Below are 20,357 nucleotides of genomic sequence, written 5' to 3'. Positions count from 1 at the left end.
TCTTTTAGAGTTGTTTGGTTTTGCATAAGAATGGAGGAAAGAAGGAAGGAAGATACCTCTGAAGACAGAAGGGCTCATAAACAATTCACCAATCCTTTTCTGGTCTCTTGTTTTTCATCATCACTAATTTTGTGCCAGGGAGTGGTGACTGATTTGAATAGAAAAATTGGTGTAAAATTTATTTAGGTTTTCTAGCTTTTAGCCAAGTACTGATGAATGGTAGAATGAGGTTAGTTTATTATCACATGGAGGTGTTTATGAAGATGTAAGTCACTATAGAAAAATAGAAGTGGATTGTTCAATTATAGAATGGTAAAGATTTTCTCTTCCTCTGTTTTAATTCATCAAATGGAATAAAGGAATACAACAATACAAAGATTTCTGTTTTAGTATATTAATTTGTGTGCATTTTTTCCCCTTAGAGTGGAGGAGATGTTTTCGCTGCTGAAAGAAGTGCATGAGAAGGTGTTCTACATCAAAGATTCTTTGCTTTCCCTGGACAGCCAATTAGGACACCTGCAGGACCTTTCTGCCTTAACTGTCGATACCCTAAAAGTCATTTCTGCTGTAGACACGTTGCAAGTGGAGGAGGCCCTGCTGGCTGATACAAAGCATCGAGCCTGTAGGAAACTACCACATAGCTGGAATAATGCCATATATTCAAAAGCTTTGAGCAGCTTGGAATGTTTGAATGACAAGAATCATAACTACTACAGCATGCCTCCTTCTCTTCTAAGGAGCTTGGCAAGGAATCAGTGGCCATCAGAAAGCCATGGTCATGTTGTTGAATCTAGGGACATCAAGGAAATGAAGATAGCAGGCATTCAGGAGCAGCAAGAAATAGAAAGTGACACACTCACCTCTGGGGTATCCTCAGAGTGTAAATCAACCCCTAGATATGGGCAATTCCTTTTGGTCCCTACTGAGCATGAGGGAGCTGCTTTCTCTGAAGAGGTCCACTTGAATTTGTCCCTTCCAAGCACTCCTGCCAACTATAGACAAGATGAATTTGCAGCTAAGCCACAAAATAACCACAGTAGCACTGTGCTGCACCAAAGTTTGCAGAGTACCAATCAAACAGAAAAAAAGGCAGAACATTGCCAAGAGAGACAATGGGACTCTATTATTCAGTTACCATCTGAGAAGGACGATGGGCTGGTAGTGGACCTCTCTGTGAATCCCCAGCCTTCTGCCATTGGCAAGGAGAGCTCAGTGCCCGCACATAGCCACAGTGAGGAAGCCAGAGGTGGTTATGTGAACTGGGGATTCTCTGAAGGGGATGAAAAAGGCGTTTTATGCAGTGATGAAAGGGAGCAATCATGCATGCATTCCACCTGCAACAGTGACTGCAATTGCACCCGCAGTACCTCACAGCATGTCCAGATAAAAGCATCTAAGTCCTTCTCTTACAACTCCCACAAATCAGGTTATGAGAGTGACACCTCAGAGCCTGAGCCCTTGCACCAGCGCAGCACCTCCTTCTGGATCAACCCACTCAGGAGAGACTGGACTTTCCGCAAGAGCAGCAGCTTTCAGTTTCACAGAGGAGAGAAAGTAGGAAAAACCTGCAAAACCAAAGGTAGTGAGAATATTGTATTACAACAGCATCTTTCACTGAGGTTTGGGAGCGGCTTGGAAGGAAAGGGAGGAAACTGTTCTTCATTTTAATATTATTTATTGAACCTTCACTTTCTAAACCTCTGTATTACAATATTTAATTGAGTTTCCCTTGGCCCTCAGAGCTGTCAAAATCGGCTGAGCAGATCCAGTCTGTGTGGACAGAAGCAAAGCAACAGAACAGTGACAGACAATCGCAGAAGGACAAGAAGAAACAACAAATGCTTCAAGTGCCAGTAAGTCCTGGTGTAAGCACAATGCTGTGTTCTTTATCTGTCTTGTTAGTGGCAGTACTGTAGTAGGGGATGGTAACGTTAGCATTTAATACCCACTGGGGTTTTAGCCCTGGAAAAGTATTGAAGTTATGACTAACCTGGAAAGCCCCAAGCTAATTAATCCTAAATCTATTGTCTTGCTTTGTTTTTGTTGAAATTTTCTTTATAATGTTTAGGGGGCTCACTCCTACACACACTGAAGTCAATAGGGGGTTTACCATTGATTTCAAAGGGTGCAGGCTCAAGCCGTAGGTCAGTTTTTTATGCTAAGAACTCTACCCTCATAAGGAACTTGAATAGCATCTGGGGCATAGGAAGGGGAGCTGTTTCAATCATGCCACTAGCTTCTGACAGTCAAGATGCCAGCCTGCATAGAAAAAAGAAAAAAAAACCCTTTTTTTTGCCTCTGGCCTGCAGCAATCCACTGTCCCCTTCCCTGAATCCTAACCGCGTTTGATGAGAGTATGGTGTTCATCATTTTTTTACAGATTCCAACATCCTCATGAGCTGGAGAACTGTTACCCCCCTATTAGTAACTAGAAAATTAAAGCAGAGGAAGGTTTAATTCCATTATTAAATATTAGCTTATTGTGTGGCTTTAGGAGAGTTATGAATCGAACCTCGGAGTGCTGATTCCTAGCGCTAGACAACATGATAAGTAATTATATTTTAAAGATTGTACATGGAAAAAAGTCACAGGACTTTCGTTTCAAATATCAATTGACTAATTTTTTAACATTTTCTATATGTGTGGAATGTGTCTTCTTGCAATGTGTAACAAATATATTAAAAAAGTCAACTTTATTGTATTTCATAGTGAATAGAGTTGTGGACTGGAATGGAGAAAACCCTAAGGTTAATCTTCTCTCTCCTATCACTTGCCATCTGTGTAAGGCCTGGTCTACATTGGAACCTTAGTCTAAAATAATGCCTCCCCCCGCTCCAGGTTGAATTTGTAAACAAAGTGTCCACATTACCACACCCATTATTTTAGAATAAGGGGGTGTAGAATTCAAAACTCTGTAGTCCTGCTTTTCATGAGGAATAATGTTATTCCCAAACTTGTAAGTCCAAAATAACGTTAGTGTGGACACTCCGGTGCTGCTAATTTGAACTAATTGGTCCCCGGGGGGTGGGTGGGGGGGGGAAGAGGGGGAGAGGCAGGCTCCCCACAGCTCCCCCAGAATGCTTCCTGGGGTTCTGAGTCCCAGGTAACATGTCCACATTAACAGAGCTTGCCTTAGGCTACATTACATTTTTCCCCATAGTGAGAACAGGGAAATCTGAATTTGTAAAATTAGCTGCCCAGAAGACAAATTTAGTAAATTCAAAATAATCTCCTAATGTAGACATGGCCTAACTGATCTGTTTTCTATGTCTTAGTTTACCAATCTACAGTAAAGGAAGAACAATACAGGGCAACCTGAAAAAAAATGAGTTATCTGAAAGATCTATTGGACACCAAAAATCTTCAGGTTCCTTTTGGCTCTTCCACAAAATATTATGTGCTGAATTGCTTTACCATATAAGCATGTCAGCCAGGTTTTCTTCCCTCACAGCTCTGACCTTCCTTGCCCCTGAACTGCCCCTTTTTGAATTATCTGGCATTAGGCAAGCTTGTAAACCACGTCCATTACTTGAGCTCATTTTTTTTCTGAAGCTCTGTAATCTGAAACGAGGCATGAGGGGCATTTCAGGGATGTTTTGATCAGGGAGGTTAGGATAACTCCTAGGTTAGGATGAGTACACTGCACTTGTCTTTCCCAAGGAAATATTTTGAGACTTATTTCACATTGTAAAGCCTTTGGAGACCTTATGCAAGCAAAAATAATTATTGTTGGAATTCCTCTTGCAATGATTCTAAGAACTATGCCACAGAAGAGCTGCAGAACTGCTTGTCTTATACTACTGAGTATGATTTTGTCTGTCTCATGCTAGATGATTACAGTGGATGGTTGTCCCCAGGGCACCCAAATGAGTTCGGAGCCAGCAGAAAGCTGTTTCGTGGGTGAAGAGACATACAACAAGAACTGGCTAGCTGTATCTAACTTCAGTCCACTAAGTATATAACTCTCTTCAGCTTCTGAATAAACCAGTGACAGTTCATGAACCTAACATGTCCCTAACTTTTACTGCCTCATTAGGGAAATTATAGGCTCGGATTGTGAACACACACTCATTGCCTCCATGCAAACAGATGGGCAGACAGAAACATGGAGTGGGTGGAATTTGGGTTCCATCTTCCTGCAATGTGCTGGCCACCACAGCTGAACAGTTCCAGGAGTTGGAGCACTAATAACTTGCTGCTGTTGTGGTACAAAAGCCGATTACTATCTCACAGGAGTATGCAGGGATAAGGAATGGAACAGTGTCTCTATGAGGAATGATTCTTGGCCTGGGGAATTTCTGGAGTATCTCAGCATCTAACTGTACGAGCACAATCTTAACTACTCTTAGCAATTTTGAAGGGGTTTATGGCCATTGTTATTTCTATGATAATGTATATGTTGGTAGATTAGCTGGTTTTTTTGGTAATTTGCATCCATTTAATGTACCAGCCTTCCATTTGCAGCACAGTGGGTAATTGGCCTTAAATTCTTAAATCACTTAGATGTCATTTCTCAAAATACATTCTTCATGGAGAGGTACATTTCTGTCACTTGTATTTGAGGGATAATTTCTAAGTAATGCATGCAATGTAGTCATAGCCATGTTGATCCCAGAACATTAGAGACACAAGCTGGGTGAGGTAATATCTATAACTGGACCAACTTCTGTTGGTGAGAGAGACAAGCTTTTGAGCTCCAAAAGGCTCTGCTTCAGATCTAGGTCAAGTTCTAAGGACTCTTGTGTAGTAGTGATTCCCCGGCTCTCATTATATAGTCCTCATTTTAAGAATAAGATTCTCCCACAGGTCGCCTCATCTTCTACACAGGTCTTTACACAACTCTTAAACTACGTTTTGCAGGCCACCAGGAAAAGTGCTATAGTGGACTTGTGCTCTTCAGATCACAATATGAAAAGGCTTGGGGTACCGTGAAACCTGTAGCCTAGCAGAAACCTGTAGGCTCTGCTTCTGTTTCCACTGTTGCTTTTATATCGTTGGCATTGAGAGCAATGCAATCCATATACATTATCATATTTAGTTTATAGGTTTTCAGTTCAGGCTTAGGAATATATATTCTTTGGTTGCTTTCTTGGCTAGGTTTGGAGCGACTCCGTTACATGCACCAGAAAATGAAAAATCAAGAAACTGGTAGACACTCTTTGCAATTCTGGGACTCTCTGAGGCAATGGCAAGAGGTAAGACCTGAGGATGTAACGTCGGCCAAATGCTTGATTCATGTAAATTATTATAGCTTCCCTACAGCTACAGTGATTTTCACCATCTGAGCTTCTCTCTAATGAGACACCTTTTTGATATGCCGAATTTCATTTCATGCTGGCCAGGCACATCCCTGTTAGTAAATGAATGCTTGACATCAATCAACACTTAAGAATAATTAATAAAGGAGGATATTAAACTAGTGAATCATGAAATGGGAGTATGTATGAAGAGAGATGAGCATTTACTAATAACTAGCCAACAAGCCCGTCATAAGATGGAATTTTCAGGTCTTTCCTCCACGTCGGTCTTCTCTCCTGAGCCTCCGGTCTCTCTCTCTCTTCCTCCTACTGTCTTCCCCCCCGCCTCTCTCTCAGCTCTCTTCTGCCTCTCTCTCTGTCTCTCTCTTTCTCTTCTCCTCCCCCTCCTGCCTCTCACTCGGGGGACCGTGGAGCCTAAATGGCTGTTTGAGCACCTCACTCTCCGTGCTGCATGGGGAGCGCGGAGCCCAAACGGTTGCTTGCGCCATTTACTCCCACGCGCAGAAGTCAGCCGAGCGCCACGGCAAGAGGTGAAAGGGGGTGGGGCGGTGACGTTCACGGCCAGGGGGCAGGGCCTGGAGCCACTGTCACGCCGCATGTCACTGAACTGCCCCCCTTCGCCTCCTGCCATGGCGCTCGGCTGACTTCTGTGCCGCTCAGCTGGGCCACCGCGGGAGAGCAAGCAGCCGTTTGGGCCCCGCACTCCCCATGGAGCATGGGCCGCCCAGAGGGAACAGCCAGCATTAAAGGCAACAGCGGCGCCCAGAAGGAACAGCCAGCATTTCGGCATTACAGACTCTCAGACACTGGGCTACTATATATATGATTCTCTAGGCCATTAAGCAAATATATAGCCTGGTGTTGAATGTGTGAGCAGAGGTGATTAGAGAACTTAGGCAGTCTTTGGTAAGTTCATCTTTTTAGCTGTTTGGTGACAGTATTTATTTCATGCTGAGTGGGAGTTCTATATTTGTTCAAGTGCAGAGATGTTTCTTATTGTACTTAGCTTGGTCTTCTTAACCTCTGTTTTTAAAAAAATATGATTTATCAGATTTGATTTGTGGCCTTAGAGGATATAAGTCCAGATCCTTAGCGTGTGTCAATCGGTATGGCTCCATTGATGTTAATGGAGCAATGACAATTTACATCTGCTAAAAATCTAGGCCAGAGTTTAGAAAAGAATGTGAGCAAGATGCTGGTTTTGCAGGAATATCTGTTTTAAAATGGCCTGGGTGATAGCACAAATTGCATCTTTCAACTCCTTGTAGGAAGCAGACCAGAAGTAAAAATGGAAATTAACAAAAAATAAATTGAGTATTGAAGTTGGGAAATTGTCCTTTCTTCCTTTCTCAGGATCAATTCATTTTAGGGATGGGAGCACATTTCCTAAGCTGATTTTTTTAAGAAGTTGCTTTTCACTAGAAATGCTATTTCCATTCGTTGTTACTCTTATCTTTCCCCCCTTATACAATGAAAGCAGACTAGACAGTTGAACTTTTGTTTCTAATCAGTTTCACTTTTTGATTATTGCGTAGTATCAGTGTTGTAGTTTGAGTTCCAAACACTACAAAGTAAGTTTAATTTTAAACAAGAGAATTTTATATCGAGGAAAAGAAATGATAGAAACATTTCTAGTGATCATCGATTCTGTAAAAACTTATTTTGGGGGTTAAATTAATTTGACAATTAAGCTTTAAAATAGGAGCCATGGAGCTGGACGCATAATGTATAGATGCTTTCTTGGGGATGATGTACTAAAATATTAAATAATCTGAATCTTCAAAGCAAGGATTTTAAGGTGGTTTAGGTAAAACTCAAGGGAGGTGTTATTTCTTAAAATAAGAAAAGTCCCATTGACTTCAACAGGAGTGAGCAAGGCCAACATGAATCACATGGGAAATCCTGCTTTGAATGACTTAATATTTGAAAATGTGGGGTCTGATTTACAGATGTGCTGAGTAGCCATTCCTCCCATTGATTTCAACTGGGGTCATGGAATCAAATTACGTCTCCTAATTGTAGTTACATTGCTGCATTTGCCATGTGATAACAATGGTTTGGACACCATACATTTTTAAAAAACAAATTTTCCCTGGGTCAGTGCTTCTCAGATAGGGGGCCAACAGAATTGCCTGGCCCCTGGGCAAGGTGTGTTGGGGGATCATCCTGGCTTCATGCTCCTCGAAGACGAAGGGAATCAGGCAGAAGGAGCAGGGCTGGAGCAGCTGCCCCTAAGCTCTGCCCAGAGCTTGCTGCACCACCTAATCAGCCCTTAGTGCTGCCCAAAGCATGTCCCATGGCACTCTAGTGGTGATTTAAATGGCCCCGGACTCTGACAGTCGTTGCTCCTGCAGTAGCAGTGGCTGGCCGAGAGCCTCAGAACCTTTTAAATCACTGAGTCCTCTAAGGACAACTGCTCTCTTTGGTCCCCTTCCTCTCTGCCATTAGTAGGCCTGTTCTCAGACCTATCTGTGGATGCCCCTTCTGCATACTTTATCTTTTTTTCCTGGGTAAAAATCTCTTTTCAGCCCTTTATTCTAACTGGCCAAAACCAGCTGGGACCAAGTCACCAGTTGCTAAATTCCACAGTATTCAGGCCATTGTCCTGGGCCCGGTACTGGGTGAGGTCACGTTTGGCCTTCTGCAACAACAGATACCCTCCCACAGCCTTTCGTTAAACAGGTAGCCCTTAGGGAAAACTGAGACATACATCGCACTCATGCAAGCCATTAAGAAAATCCCTCACTTAGTCACACCATGTTACAGTGTAACACTTTAGGACACATCTTATTTTAAAGAACCTATCCATGAAATATTTATTTCCAACATTTTATTTTTCTTCTATAAGGGGAAGTTCCCTAATGGTTTTTATACTGAAAGGCCTTCCACATACATTTAGAGTTTTTCCACTATGGAGTCTGATATGACAATTTCATGTTCTAAATAAGTATAGGTTTACTAGAGCTGTGAGATCCTTCAATTTCTGTGAGATCACCAATGGCAAGCCAGTACAAGTGTAAGTGTTTGTGGGGTTTGGAAGTTTTGTGAGCTGTTCTGATTAAGCACATAAATAGTGATATATAGATTCTGGCCATAACAGCACTTTAATTCTTTTTAGGATTTGAATAATGGCATAATTGGGACAACCACGAAGAATAATCTGAGCAGGAATTCCTCGTATGTATTCCTAACTGTTTTAAGATACTTGCCATTGTACCTACTACAAAAGCAGATCCTATTGTGGCCCATTTCTGTAGATATTGCATATTTCCATTTTAGTTCAATAACACGTTTAGCATGAGGAATTTGTGTTTATGTAAAATAAAGGATTCGGGCAACAGACATTTTCAATCAAATAAAGGTTTATTGTTTATTATAAAAGTTAATTAATTGCAATATAACATCTAGCTTTAGAAGGAACATAGATGCTTTTATTTTTTTTTACCAATATTATCTAATTTTTTCATTTAGTCACTCAGACTATGTCTAGGCTGCAAGGTTCAACTGGAAAAAAAAATGCAATTTGCGGTATGCAAATTGCACATCTTTTTTTGTTTTACTGCTGAAAGAGGCTTTTCCAAAATTTGGGACGTCTACACGGCACCAAATTTTAGAAAAAACCTGCTCTTTTGATGCAACCCTTATGCCTCATAGAACAAGGTTTACAGGGATGGTGAAAGAGCTCATCCGCTTTTTTGAAAATTTTTCTGAAAAAGCAGATGCATTCCTTGGATGTGGCATTGCTTTTCTGGGATACCAGAGTCACCACAGCATCTTAACTACTTATTCTACACTACTGAGCATAAAAGACAACATTTGCTTTTGCTGCATAAATTGTGTATTTCTTTTTGAAATAACAAAAATCCAGCTTTGCTGAAAGACTGTCATTTCCTGATTAAAATACTTTGTCTTAACTCTGCACTGGCAATATGTCTGTCTACACTTGCAAAATATTTGGCATGCATGCTATAAAGAAATGTTTGGTGATGGTGAATCTCTAATCATAGTGAAATAAAACCATACTGGCTTGAAAAGTGTCTTGGGTTTTCTTTATTCCTTCAAACTTCTTGGGTGAGCTTGCTTGATAATTATGTTAATGTTTGTGGTACTTTCATGTGTGCTTCTCTCTCTCTCTTCTTCCACCTTTTTCCCTGTCTCTTGATTTCATCGCTGCAGTATACATCGCTATTACTTAGGCTATGTCTAGACTGCAAGCCTCTTTCGAAAGAGAGCGTCTAGACTGCACGCGGAACTTTCTAAAGAGCAAGCCCCTTTTTCGAAAGAAAGCACCCAGTGAGTCTGGATGCTCTCTTTCGAAGAAGCCCTATTTACATTCAAGAACGCCTTCTTTCGAAAGAAGCACTTTCGAAAGAAGGCGTTCTTCCTTGTGAAATGAGGTTTACCGCCGTCGAAAGAAAAGCCGCGTTCTTTCGATTTAATTTCGAAAGAACGCGGCTGCAGTCTGAAGTTTTTTCGGAAAAAGGCTACTTTTCCCGAAAGCCCCCCTGAGTCTGGACACAGCCTTAGTGACATTCCTGATAAAATAAATAAAAAGCATAAAGCAGTTGCTGCATTTCATGTGATTTCAACATGGGAAGGGAAAAAATACTGTTTTATTTAACAATCCATAGTGGCATACTTGCAGGCAATAGCCAATCTTCAGATATGCTAAACTGAGCTAACTCACAGGGCCTGATTCTGCTGTCATGTACTCTGGTCTGACTGCAGTAGAATTACTCAATTTACATCCATATGAGAGAAGAATCATGTCAATAATCTTTTATCTTTTTATCACCCCCTCCAGCAAATACCTTCAGTTCCTTGAGACCACAGATATTTTTACATAACAGTAGCATTAGGGTTTACAATAAACCTTCCCCATATATCAGCTAACAAAGTGCAAAACAACTGCAAAATTTAAATTTCATTTTTAGATTTAGATTTACTGATTTCATCCAGTAGAGAGCAGTGGGATGCATACCAGACAGTACAAAAAACCCAGGTTAAAATTTAACAGCAGATAATCCACCCGCCACTCATATCTGATTGAAGTGCTCTGTAAACAATATTGTTATGATATAAACAAGACAGTGACCCAGAATTGTAATTTGTAAGCACGAATCAGAGGGAGGAAAATGCAGAGACTGCTGTTCCTTAGTAACAAGTGGTCGGTTGTATGTCAAAACAACAAACAACTTTATGTGTTTTATGAAGTAAGCTTAAATCTTTGTGGGTTTGAATTCAACCAGTTCAAATCCTTTCATGTCATTGCTTTTTAACCACAGAAAAGCTTGAAGCATAATTTTCTATGCTTGATTCTAAAACAGGTCGAGAAGTTCAAATGGGGTCGACAGTAAGTTTTTGATTGTTATTTGTCTTTAATTTGTTTTTGTTAATCTTACTTTCATAATTCTGAAGTACGTAACTAGAGGAGAAGTGGTTCCATTATAAACATGGAGGATAAAGAGGAGGAGGGTTTACGATCATTATACCCAACAAAAAGAATAGTGTCTCTACAGCTTACTAAAGGTTGAACCTCTCTAGTCCAGCATTTTCTGGTTTTGCAACATCCATGATCCATCTGCTCATGGGAGGGGGGGGGGGGGAGGGAGGCAAGAGCCACTCCTGGCTTATGTCCTCGCTTTGTGCCCATGTTCTTGCCCAGCAGACCCTCTACCTAGGGCAAGACAGAGGCTTTGAGGCTCCCTACAGCTGCCTGGGAGGCTGTTTCTATGACCAGGACAGCAGCAGAGGCTCCAAGGCTGCCCGGCTAGAGATGCATAGGGGCAAGAGCTTCATGAGCAACTATAGGGAGCTGCAGATCCTTCATCTTCTTCCTACTGTCATACATCCTCAGGAAAATCAAGGTGACAGTAATCTTAACAGCTGAGGCAGTTTTGATTTTTGATGGCTATCCAGGTGACCTCACATCCATGCATTCATTTATGGACATCAGCAAAGCTACTGTCACAGAAGGGGGACAGAACCCAGCATCCCAACCCTCCCTTCTGCTTGGGCAATGGAGTTAGAAAGATCCTGTTTGAAGAAGGTCTGAGCCATCTGCCTCAATAGCCGGAAGCCCTCCATGTGGATGTGTTACATAGCCAAAAGGAAGCTCTTTTCTCTTTGGTGTCATGAATATCAATTGTTCCTAGAAGACGCTGTGATTACCCTCAGTGCCAGACCGAGCCATACTTGCACCCCAGGCAGCAGGCGTGTGGCACATGCGCGGCCCCACCCCTGGGCACGCAGTGCCTGATTGACATGGTAAGGGGTGCCCCCGGGTGAGCGGCACATGCGTGGCCACGCCCCCGGGCACTAATCTATTGGGGGCCTCTGATTGAAGTGGTAAGGGGCATGTGGTGTATGCGCGGCTCCTCCCCCGGGTGCGTGGCACCCCTTACCACTTCAATCAGGCGCTCCCCTATATATTGGCACCCTGGGTAGCTGCCTGGCTAACCCCCTCCTTAATCTAACCCTGATTCCCCTTATCCTGGACTATCTTCTCTCTTTTAAATCTTTGGGCTTCTCACCGAATTCACCTCACAGCCATTAATGCCTTCTATCCTCTAGTGGAAAAAAAATAAAATGTTCAATTTTTACCTATTCTACAGCTTTATATATATATATATATATTTTAGAAAATACATAATGAAAATATTTCCACTGGTGGTGTCAAGGTCAGTGCAGTCTTGTTTGAATCTGGTTCTGTTTAAACCGTGGCCTCTTGTTTCCTATTGTGTTTATCATCTACTCATGAAGACCCCTTGAGACAGAAAGATAGGCAAATTAGGGACTTATTACACCTCCACCTTATATCAAAGACAAAGTACCCCAGTTCCTGGGTAAATGGAGAGCAGGTGCACCCACAGTGAACAAAAAGAACTCCATTTATTACAAGATAAGTAACCTTCCTTTTCCATTGGAACAAAATAATTTAAAGTAGATGATAGAAATATTTCCATTAGTCTTAGATAATACAAGGCTTATTTTTATAAGATGCATTTTGGGACCAAATTTGACCTGACTGTGTCTCTTAAAATTAATTTTGCCAATAATTTTTTGTTTATATTTTATACCATTCTAGGTGTCATGGGTTAATGGACCTGTATTATTATAACATCAGTTTAATAGTATAGTTAATGGAATGCATACTAACTGGGTATAGAGCTGCAAAAATCATGTCTTTGGGATGCTGTGAAGCATGATGGACAGCAAAGTGCTTTTAACATCTCTGAGGTGTAATTGGCTTAGAAAAACTACATGCCCTAGGGGTTAATATAGCTAGTCTCCCTTCATTTCCTTCTATAAATAAGTTGTATGGCTATATTAAATTGATGACTGAAAACTGCCAACATACCATACATTATAATGTACTTAAAGTCAATTAGTGATTCCTCTCTTTAGAATGCCGAGCCAGTAATTCTGATTAATCTGTTTCATGACAAACTTGAAGGGAATAAATTCAAAATCATGCATTTATCTCTGCTATAATAATTAACATAATGATCCTTTTAAAATAATTTCAGAAATCTCAGTCTCCTTGAAAACACCTCAGGACCTGCACCATCATTATTCCGGTAAGCATAACAGCTGAGCTCCTGGGCTCATTATTAAGCTGTGAACATTGTGGTAATATTTTTTTTATTTTTATGCATGCCTTAATTTACCTCTGTGCTTTGTATTAATATGAACTGAATGTCAATGAAAGGGACAAGGGGTTAGACTCATGTAGCTATCTAATTAGAGATCAGAGTCCCTAACAAACTAAACAAAGCTATGCACTCAGTAGAGGATCCAGAAGAGAGAATGGAAATCCCAGTGTCTGGAATAGTCACATGTCTACATTGCAAGGTGAACCCAAGGTTCACGCTCAAGCTTAACTCTCCTGCCATCTACATATAAATTGTACTAACCCAGAGGTCGGATCCAGAGACCCTATGTGAGTTGTGGGTCTGAGCCTGAGTGAAGCTGGGCCCCAGGGTTCAAGCCCTATTGCTTTACAGTATAGATACAGCCCCACAGAACTCATGCTCTTGGTGTCCACTAAAAGCATTCATCATCCACAATCCCACAGGTAGATTTTCTTTGTTCTCTGGACCGGCAAACTGGATAGTTTGCTGGATAGTCAAGCTTTTCCACATAGCCCCATTTTGGAAGACCACCAAGAGGTCTAGGTTATGGGAGGTTGGACACAGGTCTACATTGTAGAGGCTGGTTCCCACTCCAGAGTTTAGCAATTCCTAATTGAGGTTACCAATGTGTGTACACACTAAAGTCCTAGGTTAACAAACCCAGAGTCTGCTAACTCAAGTTCTACTCACTCTGCATTTACATTGCAGTGTAGATTTACCCTTAGGGATTAATAGATGAGCAAAGGGCCTGGGGAGCACAGGGGAAAAGTGTCAGGGAAGTGAGCTCATTGGGTGTGGCTAGTCAGCATCTAGATACCTGCAAATGGTCCAACCCAGCCAACGTACCTCAAGCTGCAGGGCTGTTTCATTGCTGTGTAACTTCATTCTTGGTCTGGCTGGAGCCTGAGTTTTGGGATCCTCCCACTGAACAGAAAACTGAGCCTGGATGTTTACACAGCAGAGAGAGAGCCTGGCAGCCCAAGCACTGTGAGCCTAAGTCAGCTGACACAGGCCAGCCACAGGTTTCTAATTGCTGTGTATGCCCAGAGATACAGGCAGGCCGGCTGCGGAAAGGGGCAAGTCAAAGGAGGCAACTGCTCCCAGGGCTCAGTGATTCAAAGGGATCTGGGGCTCCAGCCACGACAACTGTAGTGGCAGTGGCCAGAGCCCAGAACCCTTTAAATTGCTGCTGGAGTGCCATGCAGGTGGGTTATGGACAGCTCTTAGGGCTGCCTGAGGAGGTGGGGTGCTGAACAGTGTGCTCCAGGCAGCTCGGGGCGGGGTGGGGCGGGAGGATGCTGCAGTCCTGGTAGTGCTAAGGGCCAGCTGCCTTCAGCTCTGTCCCTACGGCCCTCAACCTTGCTCCTTTCTGGAGCACAGAGTCATTTCCCCCCCGCACCCCTTCTCAGTGGCCCAGTATGGCTGTTGGCTCCCTGGATACAGGTCTCTCACCTGGACTGAAGGCAATGAAACAGACAGAAAGGAGGCAGAGATGGTTACTACAGCAGCATGGCTCAAGGGATCCCTGGCTTTAGACTATATAGACTACTTCTTAACCTTTCCTGTCCTAAGGGCTTTCAGAGTCTATATGTCAAGTGACTAATAAATTGTTACCTTGCTTTGAAAAGGCTGCCTGGTGTCATGACAAATATTTACTCAGATCATTGCATCCTGAAAGGGTAAAGAACAAATTTTCCACTGTTGACTACACTGACTGCAGGGAGCCACAGAGAGAGACAAGAACTGCTAGCAAGCAAAGGCCCAGTTTTGGAGTCCGCGTGGTCCACGGGCCTGCCCCTATGTAGCTGTGTGGCTCTTTGGGGTTTGGCACAACAGACTCCATGAATCTGTAAAACTGTCTTTGTCTGTCATCTTCTGTGGTTCCCGCTTTGTAGCATTCCACCCCACTGCAAGCTGTCTATTCATTTCATATCTAGCAATATAGTGAGGCCATTTCAGATATTTGTTGGCAAATGATGATAAAGAAAAAAATAGGCCCTGACAATTAAACACTTATTTTCACAATTGATGAAATCTTAAGGAACTGAGCTATTCTTCCCAGAAAAGAGAGGGGCAATAGTTTGTTCATAGCTGTTCCCTCCAATCTTGATGAAATATAGTATTAATTGCACTTTCTCCCTTTCTTCTTGCCTGCTGGAGTGGATTTCTTCAATTAACTTGTACTGGACTCAAATTCTGTTTATATACTTATGAACACATTGGAGGTCTGGTAGGGAATAAATCTTCTGGATACTGTGATTGCCCACTATGCTGTTTTATTTCTAAAATTAGATTGTGCATAGACTTACAAAGCTACAGGTTTCTGTACTTTCTGGTGAGAATAATCTAGAACCTACCAGCAGATGTCCCTGTAGACCACGCTACCTTAGACCTTTTCACCAGAACCCTTGAGGAAGACAGAAGCAAGTGTACAGCTACGTGAAGTTCAGAGATTGTGCTGTAGTTACAGTGAATAGCAGCCAATATTTTCATTCCAGGGACAGGCACAGCTCTACTTGAATGCCAGTGACAAATCTGCCTCAGTGTCTATTTGTGCATATCATTTAATTAGATGATGTTTTTCAATGCAATCTAGAATCGGTTCCATTGTATGCTGAGTAAAATAAGATGTTTCCAGAGGCTTCTGTGTTATTTTGTATTTTATTTGTAATGCTAGGATGCAGGGTCACCAACTGAGGTGAGGGACTGCCACTGCTACTATGGAACTGGCAGTGGCAGGAACCTTGGGCCACTGGCAGTACAGGCCAGGCATTCCTGAAGGGCTGGTTTGGTGATGCTAGCTTCCAACCCCGCCCCTTCCACCAGAGGTCCTGCCTCTTCTGAGGGCATGAAACCACTCCCTCAGCTTCCCAAGGGGACCAGCAATTATTTTGGCAGCCTTGGAGAATAGATGTGTCTGCAGCAGTGGGTGGGACTCTGCGAATGTGGGTTCAGTTCAGGATTTTACCACAGACTTCCTGGATGACTTTGGGTAAATCTTTCCTTGCCTCAGCTCACACATCTCTAAACTCTGGCTAACTGGACCTCTCTGACGCTTAGATTCTGCGAGGATAAATCCATAAATATTTGGTTGTTGCACACATGTTATAGTGCTGAAGGCCATATACACATACAGAGAAAAGGCTGGCCACCACAAAATGTACTTGTTTTGTAATATTACAATAAAGCACCATCAAATATCTCTGAAAATCAACCAGGTCAATGCTAGCCCAAAACTGTCTGTTTTGTCTGCAGCTGTTGAAAGGAACAACCTAATGAGGCTTGCTCATACTATACCATTTACACCAGTCCAGTTCTTTGGTGAGTGCCATTTTCTCTCCTGTGTTTTGAAATTATTATAATTACAGCATGGATTATTTTTAAAGAATGTGGTTAAGAAACCTCTTAGGTTGGATTAATCTAGGCAGATCTAACTTACATTTATTTTCTGAAAGGAACACTTATCATACTGGTTATTATGGATTTCTTTTTTAGGCCCATATCGCTCCCCACTTGTTGTATAGGGAGCCCAGGTGCCTATTTCAGGTCATGTCTACACTAAAAAGGAAAGTCAAATCAAGATACACAACTCCAGTTAGGTGAATTATGTTGCTGGAGTCAATGTATCTTGCTTTGAATTTCCTTGCCGTCCCCACAGCAGAGAAAGCCAACGGGAACAAATGCTCCTGACTGGATTTCCTAACTCCTCACAGAAGTGGGAGTACTGGCTGCTGATGGGCATCCTCTGAGTTTGATTTAGTGAGTCTTAACTAGACAGACTAAATCGAACTCTGGAAGATCAATCGTGGTAGCTTCAATCTTTCATTTAGTGAAGACATGGCCTCAGGCTTTGTGGTTTGCAGTGTAATTCCAGTGACTTTCTAGATGCCTGGAAGTTAAGCGTTGCATTGTTGAGTGCTGCAAAGCTTAAGTTCCTTTGTAGATCCAGGTCCTTCTTCCATGTCACTTTGAGACTAGACTCTCCTGTGCAGGGTGCTCTGAGACTGAAATCTACTGTGTCAGCTCATGTGTCTCTTACTATTGCCCCTTTCCACTTGACTTCTCCCTCACCCATTATTTATATGGCTTTGATTATAAAGTTTTTAATCCTCTGCTTGTCAAGTTATTTTGTGTGGAGAGAATTCCAAACAATAAAACTGATTGATTCATAATTTGAAGGATTTTTATTTTTGTCCATTTATTAGCAGTTCCGGTTTTATTAAAAAAATAGCACAGCTTTCTACAGTAATCAGCCCTGAGACATTGCTACATCTTATGATAAAACTTAGGGCCTGAAACTCCACTCTCTTAAATTGATTCAGCTGATATCAAGTCTGTGTAATGAAGTGGCGAATCAGACCTCTAGTATCTTGGGACCATTAGTGCAGACTATGTTCACTGGATGTTGTATCAAATGAACTTAAGACATAGAAATAGTACCTGTAAATGTTTAATTATTTTATCAATAATTCTGGTCATTAATCTATTAACTTGAACATTTGTACACAGTGGGCCAGATTTTCAGTCTGGCTCATACTTAACCTCACTTAGTAGCACCTGTAATTATTTGTGTGTACAGACAATGCAAGATATTAAGTACCTGAAGATATTCTGAGATTGGGTACTTTGTATGTCTATATTATAGCAACTGCTTCTGCAAATAATCTCAGACACAAAAAGGGAAGGCAGGTTTTAAAACTCTGGCCTATTATATTAGCTTCTGGAAGATAATAATGAATAATTTCCCCCTGACTACAGGTCAAAGGCAGAATACCACCACAACTACATAGTGAGACAGTGTAGAAGAGTGAGTGAGCTGAATCTTACTTGATGCTTTTTGCATGCAAAATGATGCTGTTGAGTGGGAGACTGAAATTTTGTGCAATAGAGATAGGAAGGTCAAATTCTTAATTTAAAATAGTAAACTTCATTTAATTTAAAATAATAAATGCTATGATTATTTGTCTTAATTACTTCTCATCACCTAGTTTATATTAAAACAGAACCCTAAATATTTTAGGAAATTTACTGTCTTTTCTCAATTCAGATAACTCATTGATTCCCACCATGTATGTGCTAGTTTGAGCCAAATTCTGCTTCTCTTGCTCCTGTTGTTTAGCCTCTGATTTCTCCAATAACCCAGCCAAAATCAATGGGACTGTCATGAGCAAAGTGCTACTCAGTGTGTGTCAGAGTGGCAAAATCCAGCCATTAGCATTTATAGTTGTCAAGAAGATAAAGGTGTTACCTCCTAATGGCAAGCAAGATCAAAAGGGAAAAATGCTATGAGTAGTATTGATCTTAATTGTTTTCTGGAAGATAAAAAAAATCTTGCTAAAGATTCTTCTTTTATATAAATACAGACAAAGAGCAGGAGAGAAAAGTCTCAGCATATTTTGATTTTAATTTCAGTGTAACCAATTATAGACCAGGGATTGGTGTTTAAAAACCAATTATAGACCAGGGATTGGTGTTTAAAAACAACAATTAGACCCAATCATCCAAAAAATCCAATGAACTTGCTGCTACTGGGAAAAGCCACTAAAGAAAAGAAAATGATCACAGCTATGTTTGATAAGATCCACTGGTTTAAATCAACATGGTTTGTATGTGTTGAAGCATGTGTGAAGGCTAGAATTCATCCCAGTGAAGAAGGCCATACAAACTCTGTACTATGTATGTCCTCAAAGTAGAGAGACAATGTCATTTAAGGAATGTATAGCTCTCGAGCTGGCCCTGTGAACAGGGTTGAATGTGACTTTTGGTAATCAACAGAAAACATGGATGATATTTCAGAAATACAGGGGTTTTTTTTTCAGGTAGTGAAGTGGAAACCCAAATGACTAGGTACGGTCAAGTGAGAAAGTTCTATGCAATGGTAGGGGAAGAAATGTAATGTTTTAAAATGATGTTGCTATGGTCTGTGATCTTGATAAATAAAACTTCTTTTGACTTCAGCTGGAGAGGAGGTGACAATCTATAGGCTAGAAGAGAGCTCGCCTTTGAACCTAGATAAAAGCATGTCATCCTGGTCACAGCGTGGGATGGCTGCGCTGATCCAAGTCTTGTCCCAAGAGGAGATGGATGGAGGCCTCCGTAGAGCCATGAAGGTCATGTGTACCTGGTCTGAGAATAATATATTGAAGCTGGGACAAATCTTCATTGTGAAGTCTTTTCTTCCTGAGGTGGTTAGGACGTGGCAGACAATCTTTCAGGAAGGCACAGTGCTACATCTTTGCCTGAGGGTGAGTCTAAACCTGGAGGGAAACTGTCCAGTCCAGTTTGGCAGGTATATACAGACCTTCTAGCCTATAGATTTGCTACATGTAAACACCGCCAGCCTGGAGTGACCCACTGTTTAATTATTGTTATCTTTTTGGAGAGAGGGGCTTGAAAAAAATCCATTTCCTATTAATGATTAGGAAGGAAGATTCCCTTTCCTTATATATTCCGGCCTTTCTTATGTTAAAGCAATACTTGTAAATTTGTTTTTTATTTAGGAAATACAACAGCAAAGGGCTGCTCAGAAGCTGATCTATACCTTCAACCAAGTGAAGCCACAGAGCATTCCATATTCCCCAAGGTAGGCAAACTGCCTTTCAAGAGTGCGGTACTAAATTCTAAATACAACCTTTTGCAATTGTTGAGTGCTGGATGCAGGAGTTTTTCAGGGGCACCTCTCAACTAGGGAACTTAGTCTGTTTCTGTGGCTACGTCTAGACTGCAGGCTTCTTTTCTAGAAGAGATCTTCCGGAAAAGCTTATTTAGAAAGAGAGCGTCCACACAGCAAAAGCACAAGGATGAAGCAATGTACTTTTTTGAAATATAGCATCCACATTGATTGGACACTATCTCGCATTTCAGTTGTGATTAGTCTGGACCGAGTGGCCATCAGGGCACCTGTGTTATTTCCTGGAGGCCTCTTCTTTTGAAAGAACGCCCTCTTCTTCCTTTTCGGAAAAAGGTTCTTCCTCATAGAATGAGGTTTACCGCCGTCAGAAAAATCCCTCCGTTCTTTCCACTTTGTTGAAAGAACTCAATGGCAGTGTAGATGCAAGTATTGTTTTTCTGGAAAAATGGCCATTTTTACTGTCTTTCAAGGTCTGTTTTCTTCTCTGTGTCATTTTTAGGAGAGGGTAGGTTAATAATATTTAACTGGGTGGGTAAAAAAACAAGTGGTCCTGTGGCACCTTAGAAACTAACATAAATATATATAATATGAGCTTTCATGTGCAAAAAAACCAAAACATTTTTAGGACATATAAAGGATTTGAAGGTATGCATTAACTTGGGCAGATTGGTGAGGTGTCAATCTAGAAGAAATTGTGTCCATGCTTTTAACCTTTATAAAGTGCATAAAGCTTATACCAGGCACTAATTAAAGGGAGACAAATAAATCAAATAGATATATATGAATTAGAAAAATTGCAGAATTTTTCTAGAAGTAGTATCTGTTACTTGTTTA

The 20,357-nt window shown here is 41.4% G+C and overlaps 1 protein-coding gene across 1 annotated transcript in view; it reads left to right on the top strand.

The window, feature by feature from the left end:
- The window catches only part of TRPM6 (transient receptor potential cation channel subfamily M member 6), a 116,862-nt gene that overhangs the window by 78,652 nt on the left and 17,853 nt on the right, over window positions 1-20,357 (top strand). The window contains exons 26-35 of the mRNA XM_075931717.1: window positions 423-1,579; window positions 1,741-1,853; window positions 3,831-3,954; window positions 5,098-5,195; window positions 8,377-8,435; window positions 10,586-10,611; window positions 12,788-12,838; window positions 16,148-16,213; window positions 18,851-19,137; window positions 19,393-19,475. Of these exons, the coding sequence (XP_075787832.1) occupies window positions 423-1,579; window positions 1,741-1,853; window positions 3,831-3,954; window positions 5,098-5,195; window positions 8,377-8,435; window positions 10,586-10,611; window positions 12,788-12,838; window positions 16,148-16,213; window positions 18,851-19,137; window positions 19,393-19,475 (2,064 nt within the window). The remainder of the gene's footprint in view (window positions 1-422; window positions 1,580-1,740; window positions 1,854-3,830; window positions 3,955-5,097; window positions 5,196-8,376; window positions 8,436-10,585; window positions 10,612-12,787; window positions 12,839-16,147; window positions 16,214-18,850; window positions 19,138-19,392; window positions 19,476-20,357) is intronic.

This window comes from Pelodiscus sinensis, chromosome 6, assembly GCF_049634645.1.
Source record: "Pelodiscus sinensis isolate JC-2024 chromosome 6, ASM4963464v1, whole genome shotgun sequence".
Lineage (NCBI taxonomy): Eukaryota > Metazoa > Chordata > Testudines > Trionychidae > Pelodiscus > Pelodiscus sinensis.
The sequence above is the reverse complement of the archived record's forward strand: the minus strand, read 5'-3'. Positions and strand labels throughout refer to the sequence as shown.